This window comes from Rhinoraja longicauda, chromosome 41 (genome assembly GCF_053455715.1).
Source record: "Rhinoraja longicauda isolate Sanriku21f chromosome 41, sRhiLon1.1, whole genome shotgun sequence".
Classification (NCBI taxonomy): domain Eukaryota; kingdom Metazoa; phylum Chordata; class Chondrichthyes; order Rajiformes; family Arhynchobatidae; genus Rhinoraja; species Rhinoraja longicauda.
In genome coordinates, this window is record NC_135993.1 from 9,305,426 (window position 1) to 9,329,702 (window position 24,277).

The 24,277-nt window shown below is 43.1% G+C and overlaps 1 protein-coding gene across 3 annotated transcripts in view; it reads right to left on the bottom strand.

The window, feature by feature from the left end:
* The window catches only part of LOC144611886 (metastasis-associated protein MTA1-like), a 120,290-nt gene that overhangs the window by 68,337 nt on the left and 27,676 nt on the right, over window positions 1–24,277 (bottom strand). For all 3 annotated transcript variants that reach the window (XM_078431217.1, XM_078431216.1, XM_078431218.1), the window contains exons 2-3: window positions 12,006–12,073; window positions 3,124–3,217 (exon numbers count right to left, since the gene is read on the bottom strand). In XM_078431217.1, the coding sequence (XP_078287343.1) occupies window positions 3,124–3,217; window positions 12,006–12,073 (162 nt within the window). The remainder of the gene's footprint in view (window positions 1–3,123; window positions 3,218–12,005; window positions 12,074–24,277) is intronic.

Sequence of the window (24,277 nt, forward strand, 5' to 3'; positions counted from 1 at the left end):
GAGTCCACCAGCGATCCCCGTACACTAACACTATCTTACACGCTGGGGACAAAGTACAATTTTTACCAATGCCAATTAACCTTCAAACCTGTACGTCTTTGGGGTGCGTGAGAATGCAGAGCACCGAGGGGAGACCCACTTGATCACAGACAGCACCCGTAGTCAGGATTGAACCCTGGTCTCTGGCGCTGTAAAGCAGCAACTCTACCGCTGCGCCACCGTGCCACACTAGTTAGTTAAGATGTTACGTGACCAACTGATTACATAACTGCTACAAACCAAAACTATTTCAAAATTGAAATCCAGCCCCAAGAGCTGGATGAGGAAATAAAGTTGAAAGAACATTTCAACTTGTGTAATATCTTCACAGTAGTAATGCATTAGAAGATGCTTCAAAAGAGGTGTTCACAAAATAAACACCACAAGGTCAAATCAAGAAAAATAATCTTCATGCTTACATTAAGACATAGGTTTTAAGAATATTATAATGTCCTTTCCCATCAATACACAATGTCAATATCGACCTAAACATCTGATGCAAAAATAGAAAATGCTAGAAATACTCAGAACAGATATATCTGTGGAAAGAGAAATAGAAGCAATTCTTTTGCTTGGAATTCCATTTCTGCTTGTCCACCAGGACAAGATTAAAATTGGACGTTCCTTGCGGGGAATTGCAAGGCCAGTCAGTGTTGCAGGATTCCCTACAATAACTCTCAAGTAAAAGCGGGTCAGGCAGCATCTCAGGAGAGAAGGAATGGGAGATGTTTCAGGTCGAGACCCTTCAGACTGAAGAAGGGTCTCGACCCGAAATGTCACCCATTCCTTCTCTCCAGAGATGCTGCCTGACCCGCTGAGTTACTCCAGCATTTTGTGTCTACCTAGCGTTTTGTGTATCATCTGCACTTCCTTCCTACACATTCAGTGTGATGGTCTCTGTGTCACAGATTAATCTACACTTGGAAAGGCAGGGACCTAAACAACGACAAAGAAAAATCCTCGTAAATTTTCTCGGTTCTCTTTAGATCCAAATTATAATAGGCGGCACAGTGGCACAGCGGTAGAATTGCTGCCTTGCAGCGAATGCAGCGCCGGAGACTCAGGTTCGATCCTGACTAAGGGCGCCGTCTGTACGGAGTTTGTACGTTCTCCCCGTGACCTGCGTGGGTTTTCTCCGAGATCTTCGGTTTCCTCCCACACTCCAAAGACGTGCAGGTATGTAGGTTAATTGACTGGGTAAAATGTTAAAAAATTGTCCCTAGTGTGTGTAGGATAGTGTTAATGTGCGGGGATGGCTGGGCGGCGCGGACTCGGTGGGCCGAAGGGCCTGCTTCCGCGCTGTATCTCTAAAAATAAATAAATAAATAAATAAATAGTTCGGCCCGGGCAATTCCACCGCTGCGCCACTTGCCGCCCCTGGTTGTAGGAAAATAATTTGGGGAATGAAATGGAATTGTTCTGACTAACAGCAGTAGGCCCAGTGGTGCCCTTCACTGTCGAAAGCAAAGCATGGAAATGTCCACATTATTACTTTTGTGAATCTTTACGTATGGTGCTGTCACGATGTCATCCTTTACTCAATAATACAATCCCCTCCTGAGTAATTACATCCTTAACACAGTACTGAAGGAGTGCAATGACCTTTCCTATGAGAAATATTCTTGCTATTGAGGGCGTACAGCGTAGGTTTACCAGGTTAATTCCCGGAATGGCGGGACTGTCATATGTTGAAAGACTGGAGCGACTAGGCTTGTATACGTTGGAATTTAGAAGGATGAGAGGGGATCGAAACGTATAAGATTATTAAGGGGTTGGACACGTTAGAGGCAGGAAACATGTTCCCAATGTTGGGGGAGTCCAGAACAAGGGGCCACAGTTTAAGAATAAGGGGTAGGCCATTTAGAACGGAGATGAGGAAAAGCTTTTTCAGTCAGAGTTGTGAATCTTTAGAATTCTCTGCCTCAGAAGGCAGTGGAGGCCAATTCTCTGAATGCATTCAAGAGAGAGCTAGATAGAGCTCTTAAGGATAGCGGAGTCAGGGGGTATGGGGAGAAGGCAGGAACGGGGTACTGATTGAGAATGATCAGCCATGATCACATTGAATGGTGGTGCTGGCTCGAAGGGCCGAATGGCCTACTCCTGCACCTATTGTCTATTGTCTAAATAAAGGCATTTCACATTGAAGGTATCAGGACTATTTGAAGCATACCCTGCTGCAAGGGTGAAGGAGATGGTCATGCAATGGTCAGGTCATCCAGAAATGTGTAAGAAAATAACTGCAGATGCTGGTACAAATCAAAGGTATTTATTTCACAAAATGCTGGAGTAACTCAGCAGGTCAGGCAGCATCTCAGGAGAGAAGGAATGGGTGACGTTTGGGGTCGAGACCCTTCTTCAGACCCTTCCCCAAACGTCACCCATTCCTTCTCTCCTGAGATGCTGCCTGACCTGCTGAGTTACTCCAGCATTTTGTGAAATAAAGGGCATCAAGAAAAGCACTTAGATTTTAATTTTAATACAAGACATCAGTTGCCTTAAAAGTTATACATTCATTTATGAGCAGCATGTTCCCAGCTACAACACAAAAATAAATCACTTCATTCATAGCCTGTGGGAGGCTTTTCTCTCCTAACATCCTCTCCCTTGTCCAGCTCAGATGCTTTTGCCATTTTTTCTTGAGAATACTAACTTTTCCATCTTTCACACTATCTGTTGTTGGGGGGATATTCGGAGTCATCACCTACTCCCAATCACAACAGCAAGTTTGAGATTTTTTGAAACAGCCAATTTAGAGTCATACAGCATGGAAACAGGCTCTTCGACCCAACATGTCAACCGAGATGCCTAAAGTTAGCCCCATTTGCCTCGTGTTTAGCTCTAAACCTTTCCTGACAGTGAATTAAAAAAGTTATCATTTAAAACAGTCAGTTTAACATCTTTGACTCAATTTGCACACAGTTTTTGGCTGCCTGGATGCCTCCTGCCACCCCCAAGCACAACACAACTTCTCCGCATTTATATTTAATCATTTGGTCTACATGTTGAAGCTGGACCAAAATCATTGCAAATTAATTAGAATAAAGACGGTAAGGAGGATCTAGTACGGCGACAATGAAAACTTACTTGCATGTTTGTCTGCAAGTCCAATAAGGGTGCTTGGTATATCTCGTCTTCTGTAGAAACAAACCACTTTTGCTTCAACATTGCCATTCGCAGTCTAAAATTAGTGAAATAAAAACAGATCTGTTATTTAGAATATAATTACTAAATCAAAAACTAGCAGAAAGCAAGATGACAAAAATATTTTTTCAATGGGACAGGGTCACATGTAATTTGGATATGTCAATATTTCACACAGTTTAAGTATACGTCTGCCTTTTATTTCAACACCCATGAGGCATCTTTAACTTTCTTAATGCACGAGACTGTACAACGGTTTATGTGCCAGGCGGATTAATTCCTTGTTCTTTATCTGAACACCAATTTATCTTAAGTCAGTGCCACTGGCACAAGACCTATACTCACCAACATTTCAGACTCTACTTCAACTAAGAGAACTTAACTTAAGGGTGGCCACGGTGGCGCAGCAGTAGAGTTGCTGCCTTACAGCGCTGGAGACCCGGGTTCGATCCTGACTGCGGGTGCTGTCTGTACGGAGTTTGTACGTTCTCCCCATGACCTGCGTGGGTTTTCTCCGAGATCTTCCATTTCCTCCCACACTCCAAAGACGTACAGTTATGTAGGTTAATTGGCTTGGTGTATTTATAAATTGTCCCTAGAGTGTGTAGGATAGTGTTAATGTGCGGGGATCGCTGGACGGTGCGGACTCAGTGGGCCGAAGGGCCTGTTTCCGCACTGTATCTCTAAACTAAACCTGGCTGATGAGAGTGGAGATGTCTATAAATCCATAAAAGTTGGATAAAATATCTTTATATTCCATTCTTCACCCACTCTTGCACCAACAATACAGGTTTTCAAGGTCAAATCAGATGGTGATTTCAATGATTCCCAATTCCTCAGCTTGTCAGTTTGTTGTTCAAGAAATACGCAGTGACTAAATCAATCTTTTTATTCCCTGGCAAACTGTACTAACAATCAATTTCAATTCCTCCACTAGCTCTCCACTTTTCATTAAATACGTGTTCTATGCCTGTCGTATTGATTTCAGTTCTCCTCTATCTCCTCTCAAAGTTTCTATAACATTGGCTTTATGCAGTGTTGATTCCTGATTGTGATCTAACCTGGTGACTTTCATCATGATGCTCATAATTTCTATCCATCCTTCAAATTCATATTGTTAATCAGAGTGTTCTATCAATGCAACTCCCAGCTCCACCACTATATAATCTCTCAATCCTCGACGGATTATGTAATCAGATTTCTCTTTTAACATTTAGTTTTCTAAGTGAGTAGAAAGAGCAATAAAGTTGAGAGGGCATTTTAAGGTAGAGAGAAAACTGCAATCCTTAATTATTGCAAATCATAAAAGACACCAGGTTTCAGAACTTGAAGCTGCCATTTTCTCTAGTTAAATATTGAAAAGCCTGATGCATTCTACGTGCACTTAAATTCAAACTGCTCCCCATCCACCATCCCAGGCTCAACTTGCACGCTAATAACCATAATCTTCCCTGCCAATTATCAACTCCAATATCAGTTCCATTAACATCACCCACTGAAGCCTCAGCTCAGCCGACCTGCCAGACTTGATTCGTGCCAGCCTTCCATTTCTACTCTCCAAACTACAACATGCAAAGTTATGCTCAGTGTGCTTTGGACTCCTGTTCACCATCCTTGCTACCCGACTTTAGTTCTTTAATAACGCGGCACGGTGGCGCAGCGGTAGAGTTGCTGCCTTACAGCGAATGCAGCGCCGGAGACTCAGGTTCGATCCTGACTACGGGCGCCGTCTGTACGGAGTTTGTACGTTCTCCCCGTGACCTGTGTGGGTTTTCTCCGAGATCTTCGGTTTCCTCCCACACTCCAAAGACGTACAGGTATGTAGGTTATTTGACTGGGTAAAATGTTTTTTTTTTAAAATTGTCCCTAGTGTGTGTAGGATAGTGTTAATGTGCGGGGATCGCTGGGCGGCGCGGTCTCGGTGGGCCGAAGGGCCTGTTTACGCACTGTATCTCTAAATCTAAATCTAAAAAATCTAAATCTAATTACCCTATGCTACCAATTTATAATCATCTTAATTATTGCAAGAAATCAAAAAGGATAATACAGTGGCAAGCATTTGGCATTCAGCAACCAGGGTTTGATCCAGACCTCAGGTGCCACCTTATGCGGGTTTTATTCATTCTCCCTTTGATTGTCGAGTTTCCTTCAGCATCTTCCCACCTTGCTGGTAGACTGACTGGCAATTGTAAATTGCAGATAGACACAAAATGCTGGAGTAACTCAGCGGGACAGGCAGCATCTCTGGAGAGAAGGAATGGGTGACGTTTCGGGTCCAGACCCTTCTTCAGACTGATGTCAGGGGAATGGGCGGAACATAGAATGTAGTCGGAGACAGTAAGACTGGTGGGAGAACTGGGAAATGGGAGGGGATGGAAAGAGAGGGAAAGCAAGGGCTATTTGAAGTTAGAGAAGTCAATGTTCATACTGCTGCCCAAGACTGCTAGTTTAGATGAGTGGCAGGAGAATTTTAGGAGGTTGCTGATCTGCAAGAATGAATAGGTGGCAGGGAAATAAGTGGGAGAATGGGATTACTCAGAGAACCATCACTTGGGACTCAATATTGAATTTTACAAACAAGGTAACTTGATTTCTGTGTCAGTCACCAATTTGTTACAATAGTTCAATATTTAATTCCCCCCCCCCCCCTCCCCACTCTTCCTCCGGGTTTGAAGAACATACAGAGTACAGAGGCAAATAAATAAATGATGGGTCGTTGTCCCAAACATTATGGAGAACACTGTACCTAGTTTGAACTGCCAGTTCTCTTTATGTTTCAGAAATTCAAGCACAGGGAGTAGAGCTGCTAGGACAGATAATGAAAACAAGGAACCGGATTTAAGAGGATGGAAAAATAAACAGTGGGATGTAGTGCAAGGTGAAAAGAGATTCAGTGGGCTGGTAATAGATGTCAGTGAAGATCACAGCCCCGGGGACATAGGTTTAAGAGGAGATTAAAGGTTTAAGGCTGGAAACAGAAAAGAACATTGGAAACAAGATAAATATAGTTCTCTGGGTCATGCCAGAAGCAGAAGAAGTCAATGCAAACAGGGAGTAGGGTGGAAAGAGAGAACATTGTCTCTGTCTCTTTTTTAAGTTGAACCTTTTTCTTAACTGCTAAAAAAACAAGTGAAAACAGAAGATGCTAAAACTACAAGCTGCAGTTGGGGAAAGAGTGGGCTGTCCTTTCAGAATTATAACTATTCAGCATATGAAAGTTTAACAACCAGAAATGTTCATTGTATCTCTCCATCAACAGGCTTGGCCTGACGTGTTGCATTTTATCAGCATCTTCTGGCTTCATTTTTTTTTTAAAGGCAGGCTCATTTTGGATCTACAAGGCAGTTATTTGTCTGGAAGAAATGAAATTTATTGGGACCCAATACAAGAAACCAAGGGCATTAAAAGTTGACCGAGTGAGGGATGGAGTCTGTGAACAAATACGTGCAGAGGAGTCCACCAGGGGCTTCATACTTTGGTTAAGTTCAAATTAAGCCACAAATTCAAACCCATCGGCAAATCTCTCCAACCTGGGGTTGATAGTGGAGTGGGTGGAGGCCACAGAGAATGAAACCGTTCTCTCCCCCTTACCAGTCCCTAGCCCACCCCACTCTCGACAGGGAGATACTGCCAGAATGGTGACTATTTGCTTTGTAGAAGAATTGTATTTCAGGGAAGGTAAGACTTGTCAGCGCACTGACATTGGAACATATAGAACATAGAACAGTACAGCACAAGAACAGGCCCTTCGGCCCACAATGTCCATGCCAAACATGATGCCACGATGAACTAATCTCATTTGCCTACACATTCTGCTTCAATAAAGATAAAACAATAGGACCTAAAGACAAAGCATCTGTCTGAAACATTATAACTGTTTTTATAATATGAACATAAATGCTGTCTGACCTGCTGCATATTTATAACATTTTGGTTTTTCGATTTCCAGCACCTGCAGTTTTTTTTTGCTTTTCAAAACTCCTTACTCACCAGATTTAATAGCCAGCTGGGTTGAACTCATGATACCGAATGACTGCAAGATTAAAGACTGATAAAATGAGTTTGACCTGAAATCGTAACTCTGCTTGTCTTTCCACAAATGGTGCCTGATCCAATTGATTTGAGAAATTGGTTGGACTGACATTTCTCATAGACTGTTCTTAATAATATCAAGATGGAGACACAAGAGACTGCAGTAATCTGAAGCAAAGAATAAATTGTTGGAGTATCTCAATGAGTCAGTGGCATCTGTGGGGGCAAGGAGATAGTCAACGTTTCAATTTGAGACTCTGCATCATCAATAATATTATCTGGATAACTGTAATGATTTAAAACTATCGAGGGATAAAGCCACTTCTTTGATAAGATCTGACCATTTAGGTTCATGGAATGGAGGGTCAGAAGGCCAACTGAACATGTAACAAGTGGCAAAAGGGGCAGCAGAAGTTAAAGGCATCTGCCAACTGCTTTCAAAAAACCTTTGAGGTTCAGTGCCAATTCTTGTCTGATAATCACAAAGTAGCTCAGATATTCCATTATATTAAAACACAGATTATTGTTTACGGTCCATCCAATCTGAAAGTTTAATTGAAGACCATAGGATCTAGGGTGTAACTGAGCAGATACTGAAGAGAATGAAATGCAGAAGAGGACTGGCCTCTGGAAATGTTAATATTAGTAATTCAAGGAATGCTAAAAGACATAGGCACCAGGTTCAAATCATGCAGGATGCTAAAATCCATGGAACGTTGAACAGATCCAATAAAAGCTGAACCAACTGTCCCAAATCTAACCTTCAATGAAGCCCAACAGCGTAGAATACAGCGGCTCCCCGGTCGGTTCAGAATGACCTGACCAGCAGTAATCTAACTTTATGCAAATTCTCCTCTACATAATTCAAAAAGTTTCACAATATTCATAAATGACTGGATGCAGAATATATACCATTGTAGTGGCCTGGCGGAGGCCAGAGAAAAGGCAAGACGCCAGGCAGTTTAAGGTAAGGTTCTTTATTAGGCTGTGAGCTCCTGCTCACAGCGTAGTCCACCTAGGGATGAGCCACGCCTCCCCACGGGCTGGCTTTTAACCCCTTACGCCTGTCCGTCACGTAACGAGGGGGCTGACCCAAGGAGTGGCCTGATCCCCCGGGACCGCCACAGGACCCCCCCCCAAGAACCGGAGGTACAAAACGGACAGGAGGGCGCACGAGGCGACCAGCCCGGGTGCGCACCATGACCGGCGCAGGGACCGGCGACTGACCGACAGGTGGAGGGGTCGTAGCAGACACTGGCGGGGGTAACGTGGACGGGGGGCGACCGCGCGGGCGGGGCTGCGCAACCGGCACCGGCCGATCAATGTCCACATGTGCCGGCTTCAGCCGTGCGACCGAAACAGTCTCGCTGCGCCACACCATCAGTTTAATTATGGGTGGTGTGAGTGATTATTTAATGAAATGAAAGAATTTTAGTTCAACCTCTACAATAGAAAAAAGTGCAATATTCAAAAAGATGCACAGATTAGCAGGGAAAATGTGACAAAAGGCTGTTAAATCATTAAGAATGATGGTTAAAAATCCAATATTATGAAGTACTTAATATTATGCTTAAATTAAAGCACATCCATTTCTCAATACTGAGAATGAATTTGTTTGATATTGGAAAAATCGCTCATCAGATTATCGTAGGAGAGGAACTAGATACAAAAGAATGGAGAAAATGCTACTTAAAGAAACAGGAGGCCATCCACGATCAAAATTGAACTTTTGCTTGAGAGTATCACAAAAAGCTGGAGAAACTCAGCGGGTCAGGCAGCATCTCAGGAGAGAAGGAATGGGTGACGTTTCAGGTCGAGACCCTTCTTCAGACTGATGTCGATGAGAGGAAGAGAACTTCTTCAAAGTAGACATATCTTGAGGAGAAATCGCAGTGGAGCGGCAAGTTGTGTAGGAAAATAACTGCAGATGCTGGTACAAATCGAAGGTATCATAAAAAGCTGGAGTAACTCAGTGGGTCCGGCAGCATCTCAGGAGAGAAGGAATGGGTGATGTTTCAGGTCGAGACCCTTCTTCAGTCTGAAGGGTCTCGTCCTGGAACATCACCCATTCCTTCTCTCCTGAGATGCTGCCTGACCCGCTTTTACTTGAGAGTTATTGTAGGGAATCCTGCAACACTGACTGGCCTTGCAATTTCCCACAAGGAAGTCCCGATTTTAATCTTGTCTTGGTGGACAAGCAGAAATGGAATTCCAAGCAAAGGCTGGCACTTCCTTTACGTAGCAGACTGCTTAACTCAGAACTAGCAGTTAAAGTGAATCAACATTAACACGAGGTTCCCCAAAGGTGATTCGATGTACAATGGCCACCAGTGCACTAGGGACTTTTGAAGACCAGCATTACTAGGGTTGCCAACTATCTCATTCCCAAATACGGGACAAGGTGGCATCACCGCCCCGCGCCCCACATGACCTCACCCAGCTAGCGGCCACATGCTCCTGCTCTACCAATGGGGGCCGCCCGGGCCAGGAGGCGGGTTGCTACGCAACCTCCGTTAGGCGGCGCCCGGGCCCCCGGACCTAGACTGTCCGGAGCCAAAATGTCGGAAACCCAGAGCATCAGGACCTAAACTGTCAGGACCCACAGCGTCGGGGCCTACAGCCCCCCCCCCCCCCACCCCCCAGGCCTAATTTAACAAATCAATTTAACACAAAATACGGGATGTCCCGGCTAATATGGGACAGTTTGCAACCCTACGCATGACTGAAGACCACACAGGGTCCTTTGGCTCACCATGTCCATGCTGGCCATTACTGATACTGAATCCATGTACCAGCACTCGGCCATGCATGTGTTAGTAATTCAACTGCTTGTCTCAATACCTCTTAAATGTTGAGAGTATCTGTCTTAAACTACACACACACACAATGCATTTTAGATTGCAAGAAATGTTTCCTCAGATTTCCTCACTCAAAACTATGCTCTCTACTTTTAGATAACTCTGACAAGGGGAAATGTACCATCTGATTGGGCCTTTTTATGCCCCCCTTGATTTTGCATACCTGTGTCATGTCGCTCCTCAGCGCACACACACACGCGCGCCCCCCCCCATAAAGATTTGCAACTGCTTTACACTGGGAGGATTAGAAGCAGCAAATCATCTTGGGCTAATCACCACAGGCAAAACACTGCAATGCCAGGAACATAAAAATCTAAGTGCTAGAAATACTCAGCAGGACGGGTGGTAACTATTGAGAGATACAGAAATCAATGCTTCAAATTGATGTTGTAAAAGAAGCTGAAACGTTAACTCTAATTCTTTCTCCCCACATGTGTCCGATCTGTCGTATGCTTCCAGCATTGTCTGTTTTTGTAACTACCAGAGCCTGTTGTGGACTCCTGAATGCTTTTCGCATTCTGAGGGACTACTTAGCTTGTTCAGCACAGAACAAAAACTGTCCAACAAGAGAGCGGTTAGGTTGAAACTAAGCAATCCCTTTATAGAGTTCAAAAATAACATGTTGATAAATAGGAAATACATCACACCCTTAGGTTTAGCCACCAGACCATTCCAATGCGGGAAACATTTTAAAATTTAAAATCCAATTTAAAATGTAGAACAATCACAGCAGCAGCTGTGTGATTATAAAGTCATTCGCTGTCTGTCCAAAGGTACCAATTTGTACAGGGGTGTTGTTCATCAGCTCTCTCGAGTACCTCATCCAAATGGACATGCTGTAAGCTCCAGCTAGCAAACTCCACACAAATCATCAAACAGAGCCTCCAAACCCAATCTGAAATCACTACCGAACATGTACATAAAATTGCACGAGCAGGAATCACTAAGAATAGATCAGGCGAGGTAGAGGAACACCAACACGACAGAGGAGACAACATCATGCAATTGTCAGTGACTCTACTGTAAGAAATGTCCGAGATATCCAACAGGAAACTCAGTGTCAGATTTTTGGTTCGATTTTGTCAGAGAGGATGACCAAAAGCTTGTCAAAAGGGGACATTTTAAAGGCCATCTAGAAAGATGAGATTTAAAAAAACACAAATGTTATCAGCTCTAGAGCTAATAAAGGAATGAAAGAACGAGAAAAATGCGAAACTTTAGGCGCCAGAGTTTTGGATAGGATGGGAAATAGGAAGCTGTCCAGGACAGCAATGGAAGGATGGGATTAGAGTTATGAAAGACATAGGATGAGAGTTTCAATGAATGAGCTAAGAGAACCGAACATGTTAACATCATAAGTGTAAAAAAATAACTGCAGATGCTGGTACAAAAATCGAAGGTATTTATTCACAAAATGCTGGAGTAACTCAGCAGGTCAAGCAGCATCTCAGGAGAGAAGGAATGGGTGACATTTCGGGTTTCAGACTGAAGAAGGGTCTCGACCTGAAACATCACCCATTCCTTCTCTCCTGAGATGCTGCCTGACCTGCTGAGTTACTCCAGCATTTTGTGTATACCTTCGATGTTAACATCATGATATTCACACCACCATCACAGTGCCTGTGCTGGAAATCACTGCGATAAAAATATTTACATTAATAAAAATAAATATTTTAAAAAATAAAAAATATATTTACATTAAAGGTATCGGACAATTCAACTGTACTGAAATTTGTTTCGTGCTTTTGCTCAGAGTAATCAAAGGGTCTTGAGTAATAACAAAGAGACAACAGAAATCCCAGAAAATAAGTGCACCTCAAAAAATTGGCGAATTGCAGAGTGAAGCGTTAATCAGCTGCTGTCTTGCTTTCTCATGCCTCGGTCAAACTGGCTGTTATTTATGACTGTATTTTCATTTAAATGCTAGACGTATACCTTATTAAGTTCCTCGATTCTTCGGATTAAGAAAGGATTGCTTGATGAATTCTCAAAGTAGACGTAATCTGGAAATGAAAAAGATCTTCAGTTATTGACAGTACACTTAAGCTCTTCCTTCTCCTCTTCCTGTGTCCTTACTGCAATGCAACAGTTACATTGCCCTCCATAATGTTTGCAACAAAGACCCATCATTTATTTAGTTGCCCCTGTACTCCACAATTTGAAATTTGTAATGGAAAAAAATCACATGTGGTTAAAGTGCACATTGTCAGATTTTAATAAAGGCCATTTTTATACATTTTGGTTTCACCATGTAGAAATTACAGCAGTGTTTATACATAGTCCCCCCATTTCAGGGCACCATGATGTTTGGCACACAGCAATGTCATGTAAATGAAAGTAGTCTTGTTTAGTATTTTGTTGCATATCCTTTGCATGCAATGACTGCTTGAAGTCTGCGATTCATGGACATCACCAGTTGCTGGGTGTCTTCTCTGGTGATGCTCTGCCAGGCCTGTATTGCAGCCATCTTTAGCTTATGCTTGTTTTGGGGGCTAGTCCCCTTCAGTTTTCTCTTCAGCATTTAAAAGGCATGCTCAATTGGGTTCAGATCCGGTGATTGACTTGGCCATCCAAGAATTGACCATTTTTTAGCTTTGAAAAACTCCTTTGTAGCTTTAGCAGTATGTTTGGGATCATTGTCTTGCTGTAGAATGAACCGCCGGCCAATGAGTTTTGAGGCATTTGTTTGAAGATAGGATGTGTCCATACACTTCGGAATTCATTATGCTACTGCCATCAGCAGTTGTATCATCAATGAAGATAAGTGAGCCGGTACTTTCAGCAGCCATACATGCCCAGGCCATAACGCCCCCACCACCGTGTTTCACAGATGAGGTGGTATGCTTTGGATCTTGGGCAGTTCCTTCTCTCCTCCATACTTTGGTCTTGCCATCACTCTGATATAAGTTAATTTTTGTTTCATCTGTCCACAAGACCTTTTTCCAGAACTGTGGTTGCTCTTTTAAGTACTTCTTGGCAAACTGTAACCTGGCCATCCTATTTTTGCAGCTAACCAGTGGTTTGCATCTTGCAGTGTAGCCTCTGTATTTCTGTTCATGAAGTCTTCTGCGGACAGTGGTCATTGACAAATTTACACGTGACTCCTGAAGAGTGTTTCTGATCTGTCGGACAGGTGTTTGGGGATTTTTCTTTATTATAGAGAGAATTCCTCTGTCATCAGCTGTGGAGGTCTTCCTTGGCCTGCCAGTCCCTTTGCGATCAGTATGCTCACCAGTGCTCTCTTTCCTCTTAATGACGTTCCAAACAGTTGATTTTGGTAAGCCTCAGGTTTGGCTGATGTCTCCAACAGTTTTATTTTTGTTTCTCAGTCTCACAATAGCTTCTTTAACTTTCATTGGCACAACTTTGGTCCTCATGTTGATAAACAGCAATAAAGTTTCCAAAGGTGATGGAAAGACTGGAGGAAAGACTAGGTGCCAAGAGCTCTCTTACACCTGCATTAAGGAGGCAATTAAACACACCTGAGCAATTACAAACACCTATTAAGCCATGCGTCCCAAACATTATGGTGCCCTGAAATGGGGGGACTATGTATAAACACAGCTGTAATTCCTACATGGTGACACCAAAACATATAAAAATGACCTTTAATAAAATCTGACAATATGCACTTTAACCACGTGTGTTTTTTTTTCTATTACAATTCTCAAATTGTGGAGTACAGAGGCAAATAAATAAATGATGGGTCTTTGTCCCAAACATTATGGAGGGCACTGTATCAACTGATTGGAGAGTTAGGTGAAAGGGGAGCAGGGTCGGCACTACTTTCATTCCTAACGTTATTTAACAATAAGCTGCAGCAAGTGCACCTACGAAGAGACACAAATGTCACAGTTATGTCCTCCAAATTAAATTCTTGGAAGTTCAGCATTACTCCTGCAAAACTATTCACAAGCATACCTACTTGTACTTCATTCTAATATTACACAGCCCAAACTAAACTCTCCAGTTTCTAAGGATATAATAATTACACTGCCGGGTGGATGCTGATTTTAGACGGGCACAGTTATTGTGGACCACAATCCTAACTACAGAAGCAGAAGGTTACGGCAATGGAGGAAGATACTTGGTCCATCATGTTTGTGCAAGCTGTAACTAGCTGCACCATATAGCATAACCTGTGTGTAGGAAGGAACTGCAGATGCTGGTTTACACCAAAGATAGACACAAAATTTGGCAGCTGATGGCAAATTTGACTTGAAGTCTGAAGAAGGGTCTCGACCTTAAACATTACCCATTGCGTCTCTCCAAAGATGCTGCATGTCCCGCTGAGTTACTCAGACACACTTTATGTCTGTCTTTTGCATAACCTCAATTCTGAGTTCTAACACAGAATGGAAAAGATGAACACAGCATAAAACTGGAACTACCTTTGGCCTTAAGGAGATACTGATAGCACTTTTTAGGCATACATACAGTTCACGGGTTACGCAAGGGTTTTGTTCCTGAGAATGATCTTTTAAGGCAATTTGCCACGAGTCGGAAGCATCTGTTTTATATTGCTACCAATATTTCTTTGCTTTTATCAAACATTCAGCCTGCCGTCGTCCATAATTAACCAATGGAATATATACTATATCCAAAAAAAAGGACAAAGTGCTGGAGTAACTCAAAGGGTCAGGCAGCATTCCCTGGAGAACATGGATAGGCAACCTGTAGTATAAGAAAATAACTGCAGATGCTGGTACAAATCGATTTATTCACAAAATGCTGGAGTAACTCAGCAGGTCAGGCAGCATCTCGGGAGAGAAGGAATGGGTGACGTTTCGGGTCGAGACCCTTCTTCAGACTGATGGAAGGTCAGGACCCCCCCCCCCCCCAGTCTGAAGAATGGGCTTATGGAAATTCGATCTTAAGTAAATTCTCTCATAAATTTTCACAATTTCTTTGGGATAGAAATAACAATAAAATGTTATTTGCACCTCATCAATCCTCTATCTAGACAATGTGCAACTCTCTAAACTCCTGTTTCAGTTTGGGTGTGTTCATCTCTTGCCTTTGTCCAACTATCTTCCTATCAACCCCCCCTCCCCCCCCGTACCTGTGTTCGTCTATGACCTGCCATACATTATCCTGCCTCTCTTCACTTCTAGCTTTCTTTCCTCCCACCACTGCTATCAGACCGAAGAAGGGTCTCGACCCGAAACGTCACCTATCCCTGTTCTCCAGTGATACGGCCTGACCTGCTGAGTTACTCCAGCATTCTGTGTCTTTCCTTGGTAAACCTGCAGTTCCCTGCTTCTACAAAAAAAAGCATTTGGATGGAACAAGGCAATGGCAATAAATGAGCTTGCAACCGATACGCACAGCTCAAGAACAAATAGGGCGCAAAAAAAGTTCCCTTTTCATGATTTATGAATATTCACTATAATAATAATAATGACTCCTTGGGGTAAATATCCTTGATTTGCAGAGCTGTTTTTCACCAAAATGACTAGCACAGCACTCTCTGTGAATAGGAATGCATTGTACCAAAATTCCCAGAATGTATTTCACTAAGCCTTTGCAATTTATAAAATTTCACTTAACATGTTTTCCAGGAATGCATCCCTTTCATAAATCAAGTGAAGGCTACACTGCGCCACTAAAGTATTTCCTTTCCCATTAAAAACACTAAGAACAATTCATAACATAAATCCAAGGGAATAGATTTTTTCCCCCATTAATTTGGCTTGGCCTGCTCGGTGGAATTCACCGTACAAAACGTTTCTATGTAAATCAGCAGCAATTTGATCAATACAATTGACAAGATGGATCTTTCCGCTTCAAATGCAGGCACCACATTACAAGCACACTTCCAGATTCAGGGACAGTTTCTTTTTTTTAGAGATACAGTGCAGAAACAGGCCCTTCAGCCCACCGGGTCCGCGCCGCCCAGCGATCCCCGCATATTAACACTATCCTACACACACTAGGGACAATTTTTACATTTGCCCAGCCAATTAACCTACAAACCTGTACGTCTTTGGAGTGTGGGAGGAAACCGAAAATCTCGGAGAAAACCCACGCAGGTCACGGGGAGAACGTACAAACTCCGTACAGACGGCGCCCGTAGTCGGGATCGAACCTGAGTCTCCGGCGCTGCATTCGCTGTAAGGCAGCAACTCTACCGCTGCGCCACCGTGCCGCTCTGAACGTGCAGGTCAATTACAGTCGACCACACAACTGGCATTTCTACTGAGTACTCTACTTCCTCCTAACATTCTGATGAAGGGTCCTCCTTTTCACAAGTATTGTCTGACCAGTTTTAAGCATTTGGACTTCTGGTTTGGCATTTATATAGCACTTCTTAACAAAACCCCAATGCACTGCATAGGAGCAGATTTGGTGAAGATTTGATCATAAAATCAAAGATAAAAATCACAAAAAGGCATGAGAGGAACAAGCAAAGCTTGAAGAGTCTCAGGGCTGAGAATGTGCTGACATCAGAGAAATCAAGATACAGGTTTTAACCAGGGTTCTCTGCGCTCAAGGTTTTAGATATTTCATGGTTCCTCACTGCACGGGATTGGCCGTTTTTCCGATTGGGTCTATGCTGGTTCTCAGCGAAATCCCAGCAATCCCTTTTGCCAATCAATAACTTATTTCTCTCACACTTCCCTATTAAATCTGCTCCTCCCCTGATTCTCCTTCCATCCATCCAATGAGAGCCAAGCAGCCTTGTTACCCGTCAGCTATCATGTCTTTGACATACAGGAGAAAACTACAGCGTCTCAGGAAAACATTCAAACTTCACAGTCATAGCTTGAGGTGTCACAGCTGAACTCCTGACCTTGGAGCTGTGAGACAGCTGCACTACCTGCTTCACCATTGTGCTCTCAATTATTGGATTTTTTTTTTACAGGAGTTGAGGGTGGATTTGAGAGTGTTGGGGATTTAGTTTAGAGATACAGCATGGAAACATTCCCTTCGGCCCACTGAGTAAATGCTGATCATCGATTGCCCATTCACACTCGTTTAGTTATCCCGCTTTCTCATCCACTCCATACACATTATGGACAATTTACAGAGGCCAACAAACCTACAAACTTGCAGGTCTTTTAGATTTAGAGATACAGCGCGGAAACAGGCCCTTCGGCCCAGCGATCCCCGCACATTAACACTATCCTACACACACTAGGGACAATTTTTACATTTACCCAGACAATTAACCTACATACCTGTACGTCTTTGGAGTGTGGGAGGAAACCGAAGATCTCGGACAAAACCCACGCAGGTCACGGGTAGAACGTACAAACTCCATACAGGCGGCGCCTGTAGTCAGGATCGAACCCGAGTCTCCGGCGCTGCATTCGCTGTAAGGCAGCAACTCTACCGCTGCGCCACCGTGTCGCCCTTTGGGATGTGGGAAACCAAAGCACCCAGAGGAAATCCACATTGGCACAGGGGGAATGTGCAAACTCCACACAAACAGCACCCGCGGTCAGGATGGAACCCAGGTCTCTGGAGCTGTGAGGCAACACTGTGGTTCACATGACAATAGTGAACTAAATACTAAACAAGCTCTTTGGCAACAATGACCAAAACTTCACCCAAGTCACTATCTTTCTTACAAATATTCACTAATTGACTGGAGGAGACATAACGGACAATCTTCCCGATTAGGAAGAATGATATCCGGGAATATACTGGAAGTCCCCAGCATGTGACTTTGAAACCTGCTTAATGCCCTTTGCAGACATCCATAGTTGGGACACGAGGCAAGGTGACTGTTTCTAGGAGCATCTACGCTGTTTAGTTACTTGTTGGACCAGCCATCTTGAGCATCTGGTTTCAGGACATCTCGTCCCCCTTTCATCATTCCCATACGGATTATACGGCCATCGTTTAATCCCAAAAGTCCAATAACAATTGTGAACAACATTATTTACATCATTTGTACGCTAATTATGCAGCACATCTGTAATCTGCTTTTTTGAACTGAACAATGGAAATTTCTCAGAAATAAAGCACGATGTGCATCTAACACTATTCTGAAAAATGGTAACAAGATTCAAAACAAATAGCCATGGAGTTCCAGGTAGAGAACGGAATGGTACTACGAAATGGATACAAAAGAATTTGTTGTTTGAAGAGAATCTGCTTCCAATGAATCAAAGATTCGGTCGATAATTACTACCTGATCAATAGACCTGATAATTAGATTATCTGTTACACATCACATGAGGGGCTGTGCATCAGCCCATGTAAGAATTATCTGCTTCATTTTTCACATTGCAATAATGGAAACACTTCTAGAATATAATTTGTTAAAATGCACTTTTTGATTCCCTTTTCCTCACGAGCCCCATAGAATTTAGCTTTGCAAATCTAAAGTGAGTGATGAAGCCAATAAGGGGCCAGATTCTTCAACAATTGGGGTAGGAAGTGGTCAACAGGTTAGATGGCTGGGTAGTTTGAGGTGGTGAAGATGCGGGGCATCTGTGTGCTCCCTAAACATTGATCAGAGCTTCTTGATATGATCTTGTCTGATCCTTCACCACTTTGAGCAATGAACAGTTATGGAATTCCAAGTATCAGAAGCCATTTTGAAATGCCACCCTCCTCCCCACTCCTCAACTAGCTCCGAGTGCACCCTTGAATCATTTCTGAAGGTCTGAAGAAGGGTCCTGGCCCGCTGAGTTACTCCAGCACTCTGTGTCTTTTGATCCCTTGAATTTTTTTCTTCTGTTCACCTGGCAATCTCTTCAGAACTATGAACAGCATTCCTGCTTTTGAAATCTGATGTCAGACATTTGAATGACACTTGGGCCTAAATGCTCGGGATATTGACCTGAGAAAGGAACACTCTCGTTGGTTTGCTATTTCTTCGAGAAGATTTGATGAATTTTCTGGAGACAGCCTTGATGGCATGGTGGCGCAGCAGTAGAGTTGCTGCCTTACAGCGAATGCAGCGCTGGAGACTCAGGTTCGATCCTGACTACGGGCGCCGTCTGTACGGAGTTTGTACGTGACCTGCGTGGGTCTCCCCGTGACCTGCGTGGGTTTTCTCCGAGATCTTCGGTTTCCTTCCACTCCAAAGACGTACAGGTTTGTAGGTTAATTGACTGGGTAGATGTAAAAAAAACAATTGTCCCTAGTGTGTGTAGGATAGTGTTGATGTGCGTGGATCGCTGGGCGGCGCGGACTCGGTGGGCCGAAGGGCCTGTTTCCGCGCTGTATCTCTAAATCTAAAAAAAAAATCTTTCAAATGCTTTGGAGGTAGTCCACATTTAAAAATATATATTTAGAGGAACAGGGATCATTGCTGCTTGGTAGACCATATGTTTTATACGAGACCTGATATCTTGATCTTGTTTTCAGAGAATACACAATCACGCTAGGGAAAAAACCATTCCTGCGACAGAAATAAAGAATTCAGCATCTCCAGCTCCCATCAATTTTAAGCTCTCCGCTGAGCAACAACGATCTGATGCAATTACAACGTTGTTTCTGCTGAGTACCATAGCAGGAATCATGTAGTCATTCTGCTTACTGGTTAGGAATGGAGCATCGCAAACATTCACAACTGTCTGCATGAGGTTTCCACAGTTCTAAATGGTTGCTCCAAGACCATGCCCCCACTTATATATTCACCCACCAGAGAAACCATTTCATCACCAATCTACCCATCCCATCAAACGCCAATAGAATCTTCAGTATTTCAATGCAGGTTGTTTAGATTTAGATTTTAGATTTAGAGATACAGTGCAGAAACAGGCCCTTCGGCCCACCGGGTCCGCGCCGCCCAGCGATCCCCGCATATTAACACTATCCTACACCCACTAGGGACAATTTTTACATTTGCCCAGCCGATTAACCTTCAAACCTGTACGTCTTTGGAGTGTGGGAGGAAACCGAAGATCTCGGAGAAAACCCACGCAGGTCACGGGGAGAACGTACAAACTCCGTACAGACGGCGCCCATAGTCAGGATCGAACCCGAGTCTCCGGCGCTGCATTCGCTGTGAGGCAGCAACTCTACCGCTGCGCCACCGTGCCGCCCAAGGTTGTCATTCATTCTTCTTCAACGAGTTTATTTACCAATCCTCCACACTCTCTTTTCTCCAGATAAAGCACTCACTTCACACCACTTCCAAAGGAAGTATATTCTTCAGACAGACACAAAATGCTGGAGTAATTCAGCGGGTCAGGCAGCATCTCTGGAGAAATGGATAGGTGATGTTTTGGATTGGGTTCGTTCTTCAGACTACTTTGAAGTATATGCTTCTTTGAGTAAAACAACCAAAATTGCGGAACGTTCCACTGTAACTCAGGGTCAAAAATCACACAGCATTGCAAAAGCCTATCAAAAGCCTATATACACTCATCTCCTCCTTTTCAAGGTGTTCTAGGTCATAGTTTTTCAAATGCTCATCTAATTACTTCCTTAGACTGTAGTCCAGATTCCAAAGACCACTGGAAAAAATAAATCTTCCTCAGATTCCCTCTAAACCTCCCAGCCCTTATCTTAAACCCATTCCTTCTGGTAATGGACATCTCTGCTAAAGGAAAACGTTTTTCAATGTTCACCTTACTTTTTGAATACCTCAATCAGGTCCACCCAGGCCTTCCCTGCTCAAAGAAAGGCAAACCAAACCAATCCAGTTTATCCTCATAGCTGAAATGCTTTATCCCAGGCAATGTTATCCAGAGTCACGTCTGCAATAGGACTTCCTGATTCTCAAACCATCTTGTAATCTACCCAACTACTTGTGTACTTCCTGTTTCTGCTTTTCATAAACCTCTCCTCACTGTGAAATATTGTTTCTAGGCCTGCATCCCTGGTAAGAGAGGGCCATTGCCTGGACCTGTAGTATCTGCTCCATCTGTTGATGGACTGTCCAAATCCTACAGTTTACCTCACTGCCTTTTGTTGCAAGTGATGTAAACTACAGGATCCAGTTAAGTAAAATTATCGCTGGATTTGAAACCTGTGCAATCTCGTCTTCCAGAGCTGCACAGGTCTCAAACCTATTGATTGGTTTATGTTAACAAGTTCACTGAGCCGAAGAGCGTTGCGCGGCCAAGCAAAGAGGGGGATTCGGCAGCTTGTAGATTGCAGCTTGTAGTTTGCTTTGAAAAATACTAGCACTCTTTGATTTTTAAAGAGGGTACTCCGTAAACAGTGCAAGTCTCTGTCATTAATAATGCACCAAACATAGCAAAACCTCCAAATCCCACCACACTGCTGAGTTAACAGGATGCCCCATTTGTAGGTTGAATGCCAGAAATTCAAATGATCAAAGCAGTCAATACAATTGCTTTTTAAAAATTTAGCAAGAGGGAGATTGAATACAAACGAGATACACAAGGTCTGGCCCTGTCAACTTTGTAGTAAATAAATAATCAAGGAGGAAGATAATGCTGAAACAAAACCATCAATACTCAATTTAAAGGAACACCCTCAACATTCAAATGCAACCCAAGACGACATGCAGTGTAAAGATTGGGGGGAAAAAACTAAAGATTAACCCCACATGCAACCCTATCTAAAAATGCTGCAAATTAAGAAACAAGTCAGAAGCAGCATCTAACCAAGGCTTAACCTTTTGGTTTCGGGAGAATAACTACAGCTATAGCTGATTGTTTCTGGACAGTGCATGCCCATGAACATTGACGTGAAAAATGTGTAGCAAGGAACTGCAGGTTCTCGACCCGAAACGTCACCCATTCCTTCTCTCCTGAGATGCTGCCTGACCTGCTGAGTTACTCCAGCATTTTGTGAATAAATACCTTCGATTTGTACCAGCGTCTGCAGTTATTTTCTTACACTAAGGAACTGCAGGTGCTGGTTTAAACCGAAGATAGACACAAAAGGCTGAAGTAACTCAGCGTTTAGAAACATCACCTATTTCTTTTCCCCAGAGAAGCTGTTTGACCCGTTGAGTTATTCCAACTTTTTGTGTCAAATGACCTGAACAAGACTGACGCAGCTGCAATGTTAATCAAACCAAATTCTCTGAATGGATCTGCCTACACACACATGAAAAAAGGGCCAATTTGGTACAGTACCAGAGAGCGGGCAATTCCGGTGCAATTATCCACAGATGGAAAATAACATGCAACAATAACAAATCTCAAACATGAACTCCCTGAACCAATAAGCGAAGTCTCCACAATAATGAATGTTCGCAATTGTAGATTTGTATGGGAAAGCTGGTGATGAGTACAGGACAAGTGCACATTGCATGACATGAGCACGGGCAAAGACAGCAAGACACAATCCCAAAACCAGAAGCCATACAGTCGCTTGGGAATTTGAACCCAAAGATGGGCAATATGATGTTGCTCTGTATTGCTGCCCTGTTGAATGTGCAGTGAAATAGACACAAAAGGCTGGAGTAACTCAGCGGGACAGGCAGCATCTCTGGAGAGAAGGAATGGGTGACGTTTCGGGTCGAGACCCTTCCTCAGACATGTGCACTGATGCAGATGTAACATTAAACCTCCATCCCAATCTGCCGACTCATTGTCAATGACCTTCCAGTGCCTATTCCAATATCCCTCCTTCCACCCCAATCAGTTAAGTAGAATAGGTCACTGCCACTTGATTTTTTTTCTGTGCACACAGGTTTCATTTGCTTACAAGTGACCACAGCTCAATTTCATGATTAAGATGACCATCGGATTTGAAAGATGCATTGCAAATGTTCATCTTCCCTTGTCGTCCTCAAAAAAAAATCAGCTGTGCCACATCCATCTGCATCGCTCTTACTTAACGAAATAAATCTCCAACTGACTTAACTCCAAACGGATAGAGAAGAAACTGTGTACTGATTTGAAATGGTGCTTTCAGAAACAGCACAGCAGTGTTTAAGAATGAATCTGTGCCAAAGCCAAGGAACTCAAGAGTGTCAATTCTAACAAATTTTTAGAAAATACTATCCAGATACACAAACACCAGATTTTCTAATTCAGGTTAAGGCTTTTACCTTCTATCTACCCAACAGAAAGATCAGTCAATCCTTTCAATTCCACTGTTTTCAGTCTGAAGAAGGGTCTCGACCCGAAACGTCGCCCATTCCTTCTCTCCCGAGATGCTGCCTGACCTGCTGAGTTACTCCAGCATTTTGTGAATAAATACCACTGTTTTCAGAGATCACAGGAGTTCATAAAATACAGTTTCCACAGCATTGATTAGAAAAAGAGTATCATACGACTAAATTAAAGGTACTATCTTCAAGACACATGCCTATTCACAAACAAGCTGCTCACTACTGTTAAAATTTTGTCCACATACTAAACTTTTCCATCTAACAAGAGGACTTGTTATCCCCTTTATGATTCAACATGGCAATTGGTTAGGGTCCAGGAGGAAACACAAATGTAGTGGTACAGGCAGATTCAATTGTAGCATTTAAAAGGAAGCCCGATTAATATTTAAAAGGAAACAATCTACAGCTCTGTGTGGAGGATGTGTCTAACTGGCTACATTGTGGAAACAGTAGAGACTCAAAGGACTCCTTCAGCACTACAAGCAGTTTGTGGATTCTGAGAATAGAATCAGTTGCATTAAAAGATTTGCATTTATAGAGCACCATTCAGGACGATCCCCCCCCAAAAAATGTTTTATACCCAATCGTGTTTTTTTTACAACCGTCATGCTGCCACAAGGTGGATAGATCGCCTACTCTCCTTTAAAAGAGCATCCTAGAAACTTTTATAATATCATTGAACAGATGACTTAACACTTCAAAAAGTTTCAGTTTCAGTTCACTTCTTCTATTGGCTTAGGTCATGGTTAGGTCTCCATGATAGCATGTGAACCCATAACCTCTAATTTTGAGGCAGGCATAAGTTAAATTAATTACCATTAACAGGTGGGTGCCGTTCGGGTGCCAGTTTAAAGTCATACAGCACAGAAAGAGGTCCTATGGCCCACCATCCTCGAAAACCAACAAGCATCCATTAATCCCATTTTAATCTCCATTGATTTGTATCAACTCTCCAAGATTCTAAAACTCACCTAAACACAGAGGCAACTTATAGTGGTCATTGCTCTGTGGATTGGATTTTCAAACTTCCCAGGACCTGCCAAATATCTGCACAAGACTCAACCCAACTCAGTTCAAGAGAGAGCAAGATGGAGCTCTTAAGGATAGCGGAATCAGGGGGTTGTAGCGACCATAGAGAATGGTCCAGGTCGTCGAACCCTCGGATTGGCCAGCGAGGTCACGTGTGAACGCGACCATGGGGATTGGTCCA